At 57.6% G+C, this 17498-nt stretch overlaps 1 protein-coding gene across 1 annotated transcript in view; it reads right to left on the minus strand.

Annotated features, from left to right (window-relative positions):
* The window catches only part of HMCN2 (hemicentin 2), a 166454-nt gene that overhangs the window by 109792 nt on the left and 39164 nt on the right, over positions 1 to 17498 (minus strand). The window contains exons 12-20 of the mRNA XM_075559554.1: positions 16039 to 16311; positions 14588 to 14729; positions 14002 to 14129; positions 12976 to 13089; positions 12591 to 12740; positions 6319 to 6501; positions 4702 to 4797; positions 4313 to 4440; positions 1982 to 2126 (exon numbers count right to left, since the gene is read on the minus strand). Coding sequence (XP_075415669.1) covers positions 1982 to 2126; positions 4313 to 4440; positions 4702 to 4797; positions 6319 to 6501; positions 12591 to 12740; positions 12976 to 13089; positions 14002 to 14129; positions 14588 to 14729; positions 16039 to 16311 — 1359 coding nt within the window. The remainder of the gene's footprint in view (positions 1 to 1981; positions 2127 to 4312; positions 4441 to 4701; positions 4798 to 6318; positions 6502 to 12590; positions 12741 to 12975; positions 13090 to 14001; positions 14130 to 14587; positions 14730 to 16038; positions 16312 to 17498) is intronic.

Raw genomic sequence — 17498 nt, forward strand, 5'->3', positions numbered from 1 at the left:
ACCAGGAGGGAGGGAGGGGGGGAGGGTGGAGGGTGGTGGTGGTGGTGGGGTGGTATGTGGTGTGTGTGTGTGTGTGTGTGTGTGTGTGTGTGTGTGTGTGTGTGTTTTCTGCTCCAGGCCTTCAGGGTGACCAAGAGCGAGAGTCTCTGGGTTTCCTCCAGTGTCTGACCAGGAAGGCTGGTCTATTTCATGATTGGGTCCACAATTTCCTCCCCCTCTATCCAAAACCAAGCCAAGCACACTGCTTGCTGTGACCCTATAGGACAGGGCAGCACCGCCCCTGCGGGTTTCCATGACGGTAACTGCTTATGGAAGTAAAAAGGCCTGAGAGGCGGCTGGTGGTTTCAAACTGCTGACCTTATGGATCGCAGCCCAGTGCATGACCACTTGGCCACCAGGGCTCCTCCCACTCCACACAGGACGGACTTTCCTTCGAAGCCCCCTCTCCACCAGAGTGGGAACTCCTTGGGACCGCAGTGCTCTTCTGAGTCTCCCAGGTCCCCCGAAGAGCCTGACTGCTTCTCCAGTGCGTTGTTTGTGGGGGGCCGGTGGGGCTCCCCTTCATCCAGGACCCTCTAATAACCAGACTTAGTTTCCAAATGCTCACGTGACAGAAAAAGAGCTTATCACGAAATGACTTTTTAATTGTACAACAGAGAAATACCAGGTGTCACCATATCAGAAAGTTTTTAAAAATAAGAAGGTGGAAGATGACACCCTAGAGAAATCCCAGGAGAGCTGGGCCCGGATACTGGGAGGACCGTGGTGGCCATGTGGGCAGTGAGCAGCACGGTGACATCATCCTCCCGGGGGAAACGATGCGTGGGGTGGGGTGGGGGCACCATGGCCAGCCAACAGCAACCCCACAGCCGCCACGCCGGTCTTTTGATTGGCGGTAAGGTGGGAAACAGCCCTAATGCACTGTGGATGGGAAATCTCAGCTGCAAGCCAGGAATGTGTTAGACCCTAGGTTCGTTTTAAAACACTTATTTGTATGTGTCTATAAAGAATTTATAGATGTGTAGGTGTAAATGTATAGGTATATAACTATATATGAAGAATCTACATAATTCATATATATTTATAATGTACACACACATACTACATAGTCCAGGTAGTCCCCGATTTATGATAGGATTCTGACATAACTCAAATACTTCATTGAGCTTTATTTCTCTTTTCATTACTATTGGCTTGTACTGCCGGTACCTGTATAAATCCAGTCTCTATTTGTCGGCAGGGCTTGAAAACATCGCATCTGAGAATGGCGACGCCATCAACAAGGTAGGTATTACTAATAGTAAGATGGGGTTTTTTAAAGCAAAAGGACCACTAGAAGTCAGTGTGTGTGTGTGTGTGTGTGTGTGTGTGTGTCTCCCTTGCTACTGAATGGATTCTAACACACGCCGACTCCGTATCAGACAACAGCTCCTAAAGGTTTTCGTGGCTGCACTCTCTATGCGACAGACAGGCATCACATCTGGGTGGGCTGGAAGTACCAACCTTTAGGTACCAACCTATAGGTTAGAAGCTGAGCGCCAGCCATTTCAACGCACGCAGAGACACGCACGTGGCGTGTGGCATTTCTGTGTACTGTGGTGGGTGCATTGGGCCGAGATGTGCAGGGTCGGCAGTTAGGAGCCCCCAGCCGCTCGCTCCTCATGAGAAAGACTGGGCTTTCTACGCCTGTAAACAGGTACAGTCTTGAGAACCCACAGGGGGTCGCTGTGAGTCAGCACTGCCTCGATGGCAATGAGTCTGGTTTGCGGTTGCAAATGGATGCAAAAAGCATAAAAGTTAGGCTTTGAATGTAGAAGTTCTTATCTTAGCTCTGCCCTCGTTACGTCCTTAACTTTTCCACAGTGAATATGTATTACTGTGTGTTTCCCACAAAGAGTTTTCAAAGCCAAGTCCCCCCATACAACTTCCCCCATCTTAGCCCACCCTCACCTGCACCCACCACCTTGGGGCCGAGACTCACCCTGGACCACCAGCTCCACGTCCCGCTGCTGAGAGCCAGCCGTGTTGGTGACCACACAGCGGTACTTCCCAGCATCCCCCTGTAGTGCTCGGGCTAGGTGGAGGCTGCCGTCTGCTCGGACAGTGTGCTGGCTGCCAGGTGGGAGCTGTGGCATGGGCGTGGGGGGGGGGGAGTGGAGGGAAACAGCTTGGGTGAGGACCAACTAAAAGCCAGCTAAGAGACACTAAAACCATATGACCCACCCGCCTGCAGGGCAATAGGGAGGAGGTGGGGCCAAAAAAGCAAGAGGTCAAAGGAGGTTGGGGGTCTGGGGATGCAATCTAAGTGGGGTAATCACTGCCCAGCCCCCACCCTCCCACAAACCCTGCAGGGTTGGTGGTCCTGGGCTCTGCACACCCATGCTGGCCAGCTGGACCAGGATCAACTAGTCACCTGGCCCAGCTGGACCAACTGGAATCTCTCCTAGGATTGTGGATTTGAGGCCCAAGCTTTCTCTGGCGGGTGCTGAAGCCCAGGCTCTGAGGCCAAGGAGAAAGAAGTGGGGTCCAGAGGGAGCGGGGAAGAGAGCAGCTGTGTAGTTGTGGGATCAGAGGTCGCTCACTCACTCTCTCACTCACTTGCTCACTCACTCATTTGCTTACTCACTGATTGCCGTCAGGCCCAATCTGCCTACAGCAAGAGTAGGACTTCTGGTGCCTCAGGCTGTAAATCTTTCCAGAAACCCAGAGCCTCACCTTTCTCCAATGAGATGGCTAGTGGCTTTGAACAGCTGGCCTCTCAGTGAGCATCCCAACACGTAAGCCACTACACCACCAAACCAAAAACTAAACACTGCCATCGGGACTCACAGCAGCTCCACGGGACAGGGTAGAACAGCCCCTGTGGGTTTCCCAGACTGTTAGTCTTTACAGAAGCAGGAAGCCTGGTCTTTCGTGTTCTGAGAAGTTGGTGGTTTCGAACAGCCCAACTTGTGGCCACCTAGGCTCCTTGAACAGAAGTGCATGGGTGTGGCCAGGTTCCAAACCAAGCTCGGCTACTCAGACAGGCAGGGCCCAGGTGGCCTGGCTGTAGTCATCAGGGTCCTGCCTCTGGCCTTGAAGCCTGGGCTATGTAGTCAGCAGTCCTGGGTTCTGGTCCTAGCTTGGCCACTAGCGAGCTGTGTGATCTTGAGCCTAGGGCTAAACTCATGAGAACCTCAATGTCACCAACTGTAAAATGTGGGAAATCCTTAGGTGTGAACATCGGAGGAGAAAAGGCCCACCAGCACGTGCCTGGTCTGGCCTCTGTGTGCCCAGGGCCACTCCACTTCCATTGTTGTGATTGAAGGATGGCAGGGAGACAGGCAGGCACCAGGGAAGGGTGTCCCTGACAGCGGGCTCAGCCTGTGCGTTGAGGAACAGGAAGCTGTCTGGCCAGGCAGGCATGGGAGACAAATGTAGAAAAATAGCCCAAATGGGGAGGGGTGGGACTGGACGGGCAGGCAGCAGGGGGTCCAAACCAGAAGCTGGTCCTTGCTAGTCTGAATGGGGAGATGAGACAGCCTGGACCAGTGCCCAGGGCAACAGGAGGAGAAAGGACCCCGGATCCAGGGAGCCCTCCCTGGGTGTCTATGCTCTGTCTGCCTGGGGCCCTGTAAGGTGAAATGGGGGTGAGGGCGCCTCCCTTCAAATGCAAGAGTTCAAGGGCTCCGGGCATGACTGAGGGCGGGACAGAAGGACGAGGACGAGAGAAAGGGAAAGACAGTGAACAGGAGAGCTGAGACCATACGAAGGACGTTGATTGATTCCTTCAGTCTTCAAACTGTCCCACCTCGGCACTGCGCTGGGTGTGCAGGGCAGAGATTATACGAGTCACCGCCACATCTCGGACCGGGACCGTCAATCAGAGCAGTGCATTTGCACCGAGGACCCTGCCACTGCCCTGCTCCCCACCCAATGCTGACAATGTCTCCGGTACTCCCGCCCACCATCCATCCCTCTATCTGTCCATCCACCCACCCATCCGTCCATCCATCCACTCATCCATCCACCCACCCGTCCATCTGCCCATCCATCCATACATCCATTTATCAATCCATCCATCCATCCATCCATTCATCCATCCATCCATCCGTCTATCCATTCATCCATCTGTCTGTCCAGTGATTTGGATGGACTACAGAGAACAGCAGATGCTACTGGTAGATTATCAGAGAATGTTCTGGAAAGAAGCAGGAGAGAGAGGGGGAGGAAGAGGGCTTTCCAAAAGTAAGGCGGAGGTCGTGTGTGACGGGAGCAGCCCCTTGCACCCTCAGGAGCACTGCCCACTTTCCCCTTGGGGCCCAGCACTCACAGGCAAGCCGGCCTTCAGCCAGCGCCTCTCTGGGAGTGGCCTCCCCTCCAGGATGATGCAGGGCAGGGATACAGGCTGCCCCTCCAAGACCCGGACCGTGGAGGCACTGCTGGCGATCTGCGGGGCAGCTGTATGGACAGAGGTGGGGTCAGCCATACTGGGCACCCTCAGGGCAGAAACTGCACTCCCCACCTTCTCCTTCCCATGTGGGCCCCTCAGTACTGGGAATCATACAGAGCCAGATATTCCTCGGGGAGAATTGGTGATGGACACTCTGTCCCAAAGGGCGGGGTCGGTCAGAAGAGGCTTCCCTTGGGGGTCTATGGTCTGGCTGCTCCCAGAAAACCCCCCACCTGCCCCTGCCTCCCCCGCCTCTCCCACCAGCGAACCATGACCGATGACAGTGAGCCGGGCCTCCGCCTGCACCTTCCCGAAGACATTGCGAGCTTCACAGACGTACAGAGCCTGGTCTTCAGGGGCCACACCTGCCAGGCAGGGCAGAGGCACAGGCTGGCTCCGGTCCCACCACCTCCAGCTCCCCAGGCCATGGGGAAAGCCCTTCGCATCACCGGTGGGAGCCCCTTAGGGCCTCACCCTGCGACAGGGGCTACCCGTAAGCTTGACTGGTAGCCACTCAGCTTGTGTCCAGCTCCCCTGCCTCCCCACGAGCAGCGACCATGAGCAAGGCTGTGATGGCAGAGAGAAGAGGGATCGGGCGACACACTAGACCTCAGAAAGGAGGGAAAGCCTCGCTGGTGTATCTGTGGAAAGGGGATCATCGCTCGTCCATGGAGTGTGATTGGGAGGGTTCAGGGAGAGGATGCTGATACAGTGCCCTGCATGGACCTGTGAGCAGTGCTGGGCAGACTCCGGCGACGTAGACGCTGCACAAGGAGTAGAAGAGTGGTGGTAGTGACCGCAGAAGAAGGAGAAGCAGGAGCAAGAGCGGTAGTGGATGCGCCAGTCGTAGGTATCTCCGTGGGAGCAGGAATACTGGCCATTGCAGATGTTCTCGTGGTAGTAGGAATACTAGCTGTGGTAGGTGTAGAATGTGGTAGTAGGAATTCTAGCCGTGGTAGTAAGAGTAGCAGCGGTAGTAGCAGAGGTGTGGTGGTGGTGGTGCTGGCAGCGGTGGTGGTGGTAACGATTGTAGTACAAGAAAGAGCGGTAGAAGCAGCGGTGGGGGAAGGACCACCACCGCATGTAGTGGGCGGTCGTCGGAACCCTCGCAGCAGCAGCAGAAACAGAAATGGGAAGAGCAGGTTCACGGCAGCAGTGGAGGAAGTGCTAGGGTAGTAGAAGTAAGAGCAGCGGTAGCCATGGTGGTCTATCTCCGAAAGCTCACTGCCGTTGAGTCTATTCTGCCGTTGAGTCTATTCTGACCTAAGGGACAGAGTAGAACTGCCCCCTTTGGGTTTCCATGGCTGTGCAATCTTTATGCTGGAGTCCTGATGGTGTTCACTCACTGGGCTGTGATCCACAAGGTCAGCAGTTCAAAGCCACCAGCCCCTCCATAGGAGAAAAATGAGGCTTTCTACTACTGTTAACAGTGAGTCTCTGAGACTCACAGGGGCAGTTCTCCCCTATCCTATGGGCAATCCCTGCATTGGCATCACCTCGGTGGTTTGGGGTTTTAGAAGTGTTTGTGGGAGCATAAAGCCTCATTTTTCTTCCACAGAGCGGCTGGTGGGTTTGAGCTGCCCACCTTGAGGTTAGCAGCCCAACACACGATCTACTGAATTCGTGTCAGGAACTGTGCTACATGCTTCCTGTCCATTACCCCACTGCCCCACAACAACCGTGCCAGTGGGACTGTCGTCAGCCCCAGGCAGTAAGCAGTCCATCAGAGCTTTTATTACCAGATTCTGGGCAGAGGGACAACTTGGCCAGGCCCACCCAGCTAGCACATGACCCTGGTTAGTGCTGCCACAGCCCTGCTCCCAGCCCAGCCTGCAGGTTGAGGGGTGGCATCTCCCTGTCCACCCTCCCACAGTCCGATCTCTTACTGTTAAAGAACAGCGCCCCTGTGTCTGGCTGCCTGGTCTGGCTGCCGGGTCCCAGTGGCTGGCCATCTCTGCGGCGCCAGGTGACTGTAGGAGGCGGGCGGCCGGTGACCCGGCACACCAGGAGAGCGCTTCTCCCCAGGTCCACGGTGACATCCCGAGGCAGTCCCATCAGCCGAGGAGCATCTGCAGAGAAGCGGCTGGTCAACCATGCCCGGCAGCTGGCCCCCTCTGGCCACAGAGGACGGTTCCAGATGCCTCCTGCCCCCTGCTCCCACCATCACTGGGAGCTTCCCCTCTCCTGGCCTGGCCCTACTGGGCCGGAGGTGCTGAGCCCTGTCTAGGCTCCAGTTCCAACCTGAGCCTGGCAGCTCCACCCACTGGAGAGACCTTATAGATGAGGGCAGAGGGGGAGGCCTGGATGGGGGATGGCTGCCACCTGGCTGTGCACCCTGGGTGGGGTCCCCTAACTGTGCAGGGGAATCGCATGCCCACTTTTGGTTGCAACACCTCCAGGGAAGCCCATCTCTGGGGCGGGGGTGGGGGACACGCTGCAGGACACCTCCAAGCCTGGAGCATGTGCAGGAGCCGAGTTGGATCCTGGCCAGTCTGAGACCCACATCGAGCATGGAGGTGAATCCCACCACCTCCCAGACTGCTCTCCTGCTCACCGCCTCCCGGAGAACAGGCCAGGACTAGAGCCACCCTGGTCATCAGAATTCTAAAAAAATCTCAAAACACAAAACCCGAACCCCCAGCCGGCGGGCTGACTGCGACTCACGGTGCCCCCAGAGGACAGAGTAGAAGTGCCTCTTAGGGCTACAGACTGCCAATCTGTCTCTCCCGGAGTGGCTGGTGGGTGTGACCCACCGACCTTCCCATTAACAGCCCTGTGTAGTAGCCCAGTGCCCTAAACAACACACAAGGGGTGAACACTTCCTTAATCCGTGGCCCCCATGCCCTTCCTCCCAAATAATCAAGGTTAATGATGTGGTGTGTCTTCCAAACCGATTTTCCAAGGGTTTGTTCCTTGTACCATTGGCAGCGGGGAGGGATGGCCTGGTCCTTGCTGTCCTTCACCAGAAGAAGGGGAGGGAGGTCCAACTCCACTTCCCAGCACTGTCCACAGGCCCCTGTCCTCAGCCCCGCCGTCCCCACCCGCCCACAAACCGGGAAGTCCCTGTCTGTCTTTCACACCCAGTCCAGCCACCTGGAAAAGCCGCCACCTCTTCATTCTCTCCATCTTCCTCCAGAAACCTCCCACGCCCGTTCCAGTCATGCCATCACAATCCCCTCTGGTCCCAGGGATGAGGGAAGTTCCAGGGAGATGTAAACACCCCATGGAAAAGTACCGTGAAGAGGAAGACGTTCTTGGACTTGACCGAAGACAGCGCTACACGCCTCTTCCCGTGATGCGGAATCCCAGAAAGCCTGAGAGCCAGATGGGGTCACTGCTCCTGTTGAGCCTGAGCCCTGGGCCTTGGGCCCGGACAGCCTGCCTTGTCCAGCTCGGCCCAGTCCTCCCCACCCCTGTCCCCCAGCCTCAGATTGCTCCTCATCCCCCTCTCCTCCTGAGACCCCACAGAGTCCAGCTTGTCCCCTGACTCTGGGACCCTGTAATGGCCACTCTTTCCCACTTCCTCCTGGTGCCTGGTCCCAAGTTACCCACCCACCCACCCAAAGAGCCCCACTCTGAGAATACAAAGCAAATCAGAGGCATAAAGGGTAGTGTTCTGAACGCCTACTAAGTAGTAACCTTAGCGGTAAGTACTTTTAGGACGTGAGTTCTTTCTGTGAACATTTCAGTGACAATGTGACTGATACTTCTGTAGATATTATCACAATCCCATGTCACGGGCAAGGAATGTGAGGAGCTCAGAGATTAAGGAATCTGCTTGCCCAGGTCGCTGCTGGGCTCCCACACCCCACCCACACACCCCACTGCCCACAGGGTATACCGGCACTCTGAATGTCCCTCATGCTGCCTTCTCTGTCCACCTGCACCAAAGCCCGCCCGGCCTCTGACCTTCCCTGCCTTCATCCCTCTTCCTCACCCCGTCACTCCTGCACGGAGTGAAGACTCCAGCATTCACCCCGCCATCATGAGCAGCTCCAGGTGGGTCTCCTACCCTGGCCCCAGTCCGAACCCAGCTCACTGTGGAGAGGGAGTGACCCCCATAGCACCAGTCGAACCCTGGACCCCCTGCTGGAGATGCACCCATGGCTCCCAAGGATGCTCAGAGCCAAGACCAGTCTCTCCCTGCACCCCACCCACCACCCATTCACTGGTTCACAAGCCACCTGCCAGACAAAGCGCCGCCCTCCTGAGGCTCAGAGATAGGAACTCCCCAGAGCAGGGCTGCCCCTCTGTCCAAGCCTGTCCCCCAGTGCCCGGCAGAGCATTCTGCTGTGCCTCAGAAATATACAAGGAGGGTAGGCTGTCTGTCCTCCCCCCCCCCCCTGCCACCCGGGGGAAGGTCAGTGGCTGGGGCAGTTTAAAGACAAAGGATTAATTCCTGCTTGCAGTGAGGCTGAGTTTGCTACAAGGAGGGGAGGATGCTGAGAACTGGGCCCAGCAGATACCGGCCACACACTCTCTGGGATTCTCCCTGGGGGCATCCCCGTGGAATCTCTCACCGAGGAACACTGTCTGTAACTGAGATCATGCCTTCCTAACCTCCCACTGAGCCCCCAGACTGGTGGTGCCAGCCTGCAGGGCCTGGGCGTGGGCAGCCTCTGCTCCCACGGGCCACAGACAGATCACTCCCTGCACCGCTCTGGGGCTTGTTTTCCCCTTTTGAAATCAGGGAACTTGATGTTGGCCCTTGCAATACCTTTGATCTCTAATCCCTTGCAATTCCAGAACCCCCATCTTATCATGGCCCTGCAGCCCCAGTCTCCTCTGCCATCCCCCGATTTCCTGGATGGTAGCAGTTGGTAGCCACACTGGCCAGGGCCACTTGATGCCAGCCCCGGGGCACTCCCTGCACAGAGGGAAAGCAAGTGCTATTGGTGACTTTACCCAAGGGCAGAGTGACACGGACAGCCCAGGTGGAGTCCGGTTTTCTCCACTCGTCGCAATCATTATTTCCTTCTGGTTTTTAGGAGAAATTGATATCGGAACATTTGTGTGCATCTCTAACATACTGCCGACTGCACCTGCTGGGGAAGGAGACCGTGATCTGGGGTGCCCCTGTCACAGACCCCTCCCTGCTTCTCTGCGCTCCCCCAGGCTGGCTGGGGTCTTCAGCACATTCAAAACCATGCCCCCTGACCCCTGCTCCCCTGTCCAGGAACCAGGGGCTTCCAGAGCAGGGGAATTAGAAACAGGGATGAAGTGAAAGGAGAGGGGCACAAGTCATTTAAATGAAGGGAGGGAATCTTCACTCAGGGCAGATTTTTAAGACAGTGCAAAGGGCACTGACTCCGGGATCAGAATCCTGGTCAGAGGCTAGCTATGGGCTAGTCACCCCTTCCCGGGCCACTGTCAGCGCAGCCCAGGCCACAGCAGAGGAGCCAGGGCATGGACGAAGGCTGCTTGTTCCATGCAAACCAGGAGCTAAGCATATTGTCTCCTTAAATCTCTCAAGAACGCACCGAGCAAGGTTCAGTTATTACACCCATTTCACGGATGAGGCAAACGCGGTTCAGAGAAGTAACTTCTTGACAAACGAGCAGCAGGACCCCGTCACAGACCTGGGACTCAAAATTGCCAAAAGCCAAATCCAGAAGCTACTGCAAAAAATGTCTTGTAAACCGGTTCACAAAAGCAAGCATTCAGTGTTGGTGCCCCAAGTGCACCAGCAAACCAGTTCCCACCTCAAAAGCAGGACTGTAGGTATGGCTCTGCCAGCCTGGCTAGGAAGGCTGGACCACAGCTGCCACCCAGATGGGCAGGAAACTCAATTTCCCACTGCCCCTGCCAGGCCAACTCATCTGAGCCCCACAGGTGTTGGGCCACTATCCAACCCTTCCCTGAGCTAATGCCAGTGGCCCAGTGCCCCAGAAACTCTGCCTTGAGCCAGAGCCTCCAGCTGACAGGGGGAACTGAGTCCAAGGGCAAGAGCAGTGTGAAGGACAAGGGCTGGGCAGGCATGGCAGCCGGGGGCCCAGGGATGTTAGACCGACCGGGATAAAATGGACGGCAGCAAGAAGGGAGCCTGCTCATTGCAATGCCAAGTGCAGCCCCCCACCCCCCTAGCCCCAGAGCACCCTCCCCTCTGCTTATCCAGACCCACTGGTTAATGACAGTGACAGCAGCATGTAGCCCAGGCCTCTCATCTCTCCACAGCATCTAAGGCCATTTTACAGATGAGGAGCCTAAGCCTTAGTGAGGGGAGGCACCTGAGCTCACCTGGTAGGTGGGCAGCCAGATCAAGTCCTGCTCCATCCCTGGGAGCTGCAGGTGCAGAAATTAATGGTGCCGCTCCTGGGGCTCATGTTCCAGCTCGGCCGCTGGCTAGCTGTGTGACCTTGGGCAAGTCACTTAACTTTCCTGTGCCTCGTTCCACCCTCATCTATAAGGGGGGTCATTGAAAGCATGTACCTCAAAGCACTGCTAGGAGTATTGAGTGAACCAGGACATGGGACGTGCTGAGAGCTGGCCCTGGCACAGTAAGTGATGCAGAAAGCTCCCTGCCATCGAGTTGACGCGAACCTACAGGACAAGCTAGAACTGCCCCTGTGGGTTTCTGAGACTGTCACTCTTCACGGAGCAGACAGCTCCATCTTTCTCCTAAGGAGCAGCTGGCAGTTTCGAACCACAGACCTTGCGGTTAGCAGCCCAGCGTATAACAGCTACACCACCAGGGCTCCTAAACAGTATAGAAGGGTTAGCTGGTACTTTTATGATTGCTCTTACCCGGCTCCCCCATCCACAGCTTCCCACCCCCCAGGGTCCAGCCACACGGGATGCTCAGTGCAGGGTCAGTCTGAGCATGTGGTCCTTGTTGATGTAGTTAGGAGCCAGTGAGTTGGCCCCGCCTCATGGTAACAGCACGGCCGGTAGAGCCATGCTCTGCCTGGTCCTGCTCCATCAGCACCTCTCACGTGGTTGCTAGGCTGGAGCCCACGGTGGCAACCGCTCTGTCACTCCATCTCCTGGAGGGCCTTCCTGTCTTACCCTGGGTGCCCCGGTGTACCACGCACGGGGTCCTTCCTGGGGATGGGTGCCTCCTGGCAAGGCGTCCAACATGTGTGAGGCCAAGTCTGGCCCTCCTCGCCTTGAAGGAGCACTCTGGCTACACTTCCGCCAACCAAGACAGGTCTGTTTGTCCCACCGGCGCCCGGGGCCATCACAGTGTTCCTCACCAACACCCTCGCTCAAAGCACCCCTTCTCTGAACTCCCACATCCCTCCTTAAGCCACAAAACCCAAACTCCTACACCCACCTCTGCCGTGCCTAGCAGCCGGGCCTCCCCTCCCCGGCCCCTCCATGTCACACTTCCTGCCTCACCTGCTGCGCTGTGGGGAGAGCCACACGGGTCCCCTCTGCCCAGAACACTATGCCCCAGCTGTTCACCTGCCTCCGTTTCGCTATCACCCACTCCAAGCAGCCTTCCCAGCCCCGACCATCTGGGTTCCCATTTCCCCTTGCAGTACAGATGCCACACCACTGCTGGGTACCCAGACCAAACCCACAGCCCTACGGTCAACCTGGACTCACGGAGACCCTCTGGCTGCACGTCTCTACGGGAGCGGCCAGCGGCCCCTTCCTCCCTCAGAGCAGCATGTGGGTTTGCACTGCCAACTGTATCATCAGCCGCCCAGTGCCTAACCCCGGGCACCCAGGCCTCTAAGTCTTGCTACACCGGTCTCTCATTGCCTGTTTGCTCCTCTCTCCAGGCCAGGAGCAAGCCCCTGCCAGAGGTGACTGTCACTTGCCGCTCTGTCCTCCACAAAGGGCTGGCCTCTGGGCGCAGCAGCGTGGAGAGGCTCACTTGACAAGGATCTGAAACCTGCCAGCAGCCGTGTGTGTGAGCTTGGCATGGAGCCTCATTGCTGTGCTCACGTGAGAGGCCCTGCGCCAGCGCCACCCAGCTCAGCCCTGCCCTGACCCTCAGAAACTGTGGGATGCCAAGTAACGTGTCATGGGGGGGTGCAGCTTGTTACACGGCAGGAGGTCACTTGGACACGGCCACCTTTCCCAGCACAGCCTTTGCACCCAGGCTGGAGATTCCCGGGTGTCAGTTGCACCTTGGCAGTCTCCGTACGCACAGTGGGGTCCTCTCCTCATCTCAAGGACAGGGGTGCATGGGGACGGGATGCAGACTCACCTCCAACCTCCAGCCGGATCTGTGCAGAGGCATCACCCAGCTGGTTGACGGCGCGGCAGGTGTAGACGCCTCCATCCCGTTCCTGAACCTCCCGGATGCGCAGCGTACCAGAGTCAAAGCCCTCCGGGGCCAGAATCATTTCAAGACCCCCTGAGCCAACGACAAGGAAGCATGGGGACAGGTGAGAGGTCACTGAGGGAGGCCAGGGGCTCAGGCTCCTGTGAGTCCAGGAGGCCAGGCCTTGCTCGGTTGGGTCCACAAGTCTGGGCTGGGGGTGAGGGTAGGAAGCTGCTGGGACTGGCCAGCCCTCCCAGAAACCCCTGCCCTCCAGTGGCTCTTCAGCAGCTGACGTCCAGAGCCCAAGGGTTCCTCCCAGGCAGCCTACCTCGGTACCAGATGACCCGGGGTGGGGGCACCCCAGACACATCACACACCAGCACAGCCTCGTCCCCGATGGCAGCCAGAACCACAGCGTTGACCGCAGAGACTGACGGTGGGTCTGAGGGTGGGGGCGTGAGGGTGGGGGTCATGTCGGGCCAGGCCTGAAGACACCAAGCTGGCCCTCCTGCCTCTTCCCCACTCCCACCCATCGGGTGCAGTCACTCCACGGGCAGTCTTTAGTCAAAATTTCCCACCCAGGAAACATAAAGCTAATCCCTCTCCTGACCCATTTCTCTACTTCCCCCACCCCCCAAAACACTTCAATTGAACCTAGAATATAAAACAATCTTATAAGGTCCCCAAAAGGAGCCGTGGCACTGTAGTGGTTATATATTGGGCTACTGATGCAAGGTCCGTAGTTCAAAACCACCAGGCTCCCTGCCGGAGAAAGACGGGGCTTTCTACTCCTTGAAGAGTGAAGGCTACAGAAACTCCCAGAGGCAGGCCTGCCTTGTCCGATGGGGCCGCTGTCAGGCCCAAATGCCACTCAAGGTCCCCAAATGCTGCCCCCTCACTGCCCTCTGACCCCCTGTCACCCACTCTGGCCTCCTCAAAGCCCCCGAGCGCACCAGGCCCCTGCCCCTTAAGAATGGGTGCTCTGTCTAACCCTTTTCCTGGAATGCTGCTCCTGCCCACAGCTCTGGGTACTATCTCCTCCTCAGGGCCACTTCCCTGTCACCCCAGCTTCACGTCAACCCCCTTTTCCCTCAGGGGACCCTTCACGCTCAGAAAGGGGCTGACTGAGCTCTCGGTCGGCATGCTGGTTTTCTGCCTCCCTCACTAGCCATAAGCCCCATCAGGACAGAGCCTGTGTGTTCAGTTCTGTCTATACCTCTGTATCTGGCACATAGTAGATGCTCAATAAGGACCTGTGTGTGGGAGGACAAGAGGACAGGAGGGACAGAGGCCGAGAGAGGGAAGTGGAGAGGAAGGGGGTCCCTCTGCTGTGATGCCCAGGGCCCGAGGTTACCTGTGTAGTATAGAGTGACAGTCTTCTTGTCAGTGCCAACCTCATTGGCAGCCTGGCAGCTGTAATTCCCAGCATCCTCTGGGGCTGCTCCCTGAATGATCAGCGTCCCCTGGGCGTCCACAAGGACTCTGGAGTTATGGCATAAAAACATGGCGTACCGTACAGGTCAGGTCAGGTCAGGTCACCCACCGGGCTGCCTGAAAGTCACCATTCACAACAGATAAAGCCACAACATCCCTAGTGACCTCATATTCCACTTACGGCCACCGGCTCTGGGCCAAATGGTGCGCTGGGCACTTGGTGGGCACTGTCTTATTTCAGGGTTCAGAGAGGCGAGAGGACTCAGCAAAGTTCACCAGCCCTCGTGGGCAAGGCAGGATCTGGGCTAAGTCCATCAGACCCTGTGCTCAGGACCGAGGAGTCCCCACAGAGGCCCAGATGTTCCCAAGGCTCAAGCAGCCCCTCAGGAAGGTGGGGTGGATGTGACACCCCTGTGAGAATGCCAAGGGCTGCAGAGATACCGCAGCCCAAGGGCCCTGGGATCCTTGCCCCCCTGCTCCCAGTCCCTGCGCCCCAGACCCCTCACCTGCTGTCCTCTTGCAGAACACGGCCCTCTCGGCTCCAAGAGATGTGGGGCGTGGGGTACCCAGAGGCTAAGCAGCTGACTCTCACCTTTCCACCCTGGGAGAAGCCCCGCGACCTGGTGTGGATGCTGACCTGCGGGGCCTCTGGGGTCCGAAGTGTGGGTGGGGCAGGCAGAAGAAAGAGCCCATCAGAGCAGCCAGGCATCCCAGGGGCCAGAACCCCCCACCCTTTCCCTGAAGCCACCGGTGAGAAGTAAAAGCCCCCAGATCCCAAGCCTCGGGAATGGCTTCTCTGGGAGTGGGGGAGGGGCGCCAGGCAGCTGTTCAAAGGAGAGCCCCAAGTCACATGGGGAGCAAATTTCCTAAACCCCCCCCCACCTCAGTGCCTGTAAGCCACAAGCTCCCTGGAATGCTGCTGAGAGAGTCATAGGAGCTGTCAGGTGGGGGTGGCTCTGGTCTACAGGGGTGTTTTGGTGAACCCCAAAACCTGCTGAAGAATTGGCCCCAAACTGACATCCTCCCCTCGCTCCGGAAGCTCACCTCTCATAGAAGAGGTAGGTCCGCCCTTCCTACACTCTCGGGGACACAGGTATGGCCTCCCACCCTGCTCACCAAGCCCCAGGCAGCCACGGGAGAGAACTCTGGCCCCAGCACCCTTATCTTCTTCACACTTGGGGAGATAGCAGCCTAATATGGGTGTCTGTCTAACTCGTGGCAGACCTGAGGCCGTGGTCTGCATGTACTGACTTCTGTGGTCTACACGCGCGCACACACACACACACACACACACACACACACACACACACACCCCATCCGGCTGCTGAGGTCCAATTCTTGCCTAGCACATCTGACCTCCAGGCACATCAGATGCACACTTCCAGGACCCTGATACCTGCCCACACCTTGAGAAGAGGGACACAGGGAGGGGCAGTCCAGGTCCTCAAGGAGCCCTGGTGGCATAGTGGTTACTGGCTGGGCTGTGTTCGCATGACCCGCAGTCTGAAACCACCAGCCGCTCCGAGGAGGAAAGACTGGGCTTTTGACTCCCGTCAACAGTTAGAGTCTCGGGGCCCCACGCTGACTCAATGGCAGTGAGTGGATTTTCGGTCTTGAGATACTCCGTGTCAGGAGAAAGGGGGCCGGACAGTATGAGATCGACCTGGCTGACTGCAGTCGGTCACTGTGAGTCAGAATCGACTCAACAACTAAGGGCTTGGTTTGGGCTCCGTAACAGTAGAAACTCTGGTTAGATATTAGGATGCACTTCCCCACAGTGAAGACCATGAGACTGTGGCATGGGTGCCCAACGGAGGCTACAGGGTCCTCTCCCAGATGAGTCAGGAAACACAGGAAGGGTTGGCATCGTCGGCCAGGGGGAGAGACCGATGGCACTGGAGGTGAAGGCTAGAGAGGGGGTTGAACTGGGACAGCGGCAGTGTCAAAGGAGTCTCACCTCGAACCAGGAGCCAGACGGAGGCCCTCGCGACCCCATTGATGTTGCTGGCCATGCACTCGTACTGCCCGCCATCCGTGGGGATGACGTCACTGACCTCCAGGGACAGGTCTGCCAGCTGGGTGATTCGACCCTCTGAGGCTGGCAGCACCCGCCAGTCCCGAATCCAAGTCAGGTTGTAGGGAGCCCTACTGAGGACCTGGCAGGACAGGATGGCAGTCTCCCCTGGGGACACGGTCACCTTGGGGGCAGGAACCAGCTGCGGTGGGGGATCTGCAGGGCGTGAGCACAGGAGACACTGATGAGGGGGCCGGGGTCCCCTCTCCAGAAAGCTGCTCCAGCCCAGACCCCAAGGCCCCGTCTGCCTGCCCCAGACTCCACGTCCTTGAGGACATGCTATGGCCAGCAGAGCAGGTAGCCAGCATCTGCTCTCCACCTATGTGTGTGTGTGTGTGGGGGGGGTTTCCTCCACCCCTGCCGTAGTGGGCAGCAACTTTTAACTGAGTTGATAGCCACCCCCTCCCATGGGGGGGGCAATAAAAGCTGAGCAATAACACACAAAGGCAGAAAGCACAAGTTTTTGGAGCAGTGCACAGCTGGGCTACCGAGAAGCACCAAGGGGCAGGGCGTGGCGGCGGCCGTGCCTGCGGGGGCTGAGCAAACCCTCACTGGTCAGCGGTGGGGGGGAAGGCCACGAGGAGCGACAAGTTCAGAGACTGTCCCACCCGGGACACGGCCCTCAGAGCCACAGAGAAAAAGGGGGGTCCAAACAGCTTCTCTGAAGTCATCTGCCTTCACCGTCTAGAAGCCCTGCTGAAACCTCTTCCCAGCAGGCCAACACCCGAGCCTCCCCTGGGGCTCGCATGTGCATGGTGAGAGTTCCACTGGGCCACCAGTGGTCTCGGCAAGATGTTGTTGTCGTTGTCAGGTGCCATTGAGTTGCTTCCGACTCCTCACGGCCCGTGCACATTAGAGCAAAATCCCGCCTGGCCCTGCGCCAGCATCACGACTCTGCTTGTTTCCGCGCAGCTACGCAGCCACGGTGCCAACACATCTCGTCAAAAGTCTTCCTCATTTTCACTGCCCCGAGACTTTTCCAAGCAAGACGCCCTTCTCCAGGGACTGGTCTCTCCTGAAAACATGTCCAAAGGTCGTAAGACAAAGTGTCACCCCCTTGTCTCGAAAGATGTACTTCTTCCGAGATGGATTCGTTTGTCCTTCGGGCAGTCCGTGGTTCTTGCCACGTGGTTTGCCAACAGCCTGATTCAGACCCATCGATTCTTCTTTGGTCTTCCCTATTCGGTGGCCAACTTTTCCCCACGCATGTTATTTCCCGGGCACGATATCAATAGCCGCCAGATCGGCGCAATGGGCGTGTGTGTTTCCTTGTGTAGGGCTCCCTGTTGCTCTGTGCCCACGGTCTGGAGGAGCGTGAGACTGCGCTCCTTCGTGCCATGGGA

This window comes from Tenrec ecaudatus, chromosome 10, assembly GCF_050624435.1.
Source record: "Tenrec ecaudatus isolate mTenEca1 chromosome 10, mTenEca1.hap1, whole genome shotgun sequence".
Lineage (NCBI taxonomy): Eukaryota > Metazoa > Chordata > Mammalia > Afrosoricida > Tenrecidae > Tenrec > Tenrec ecaudatus.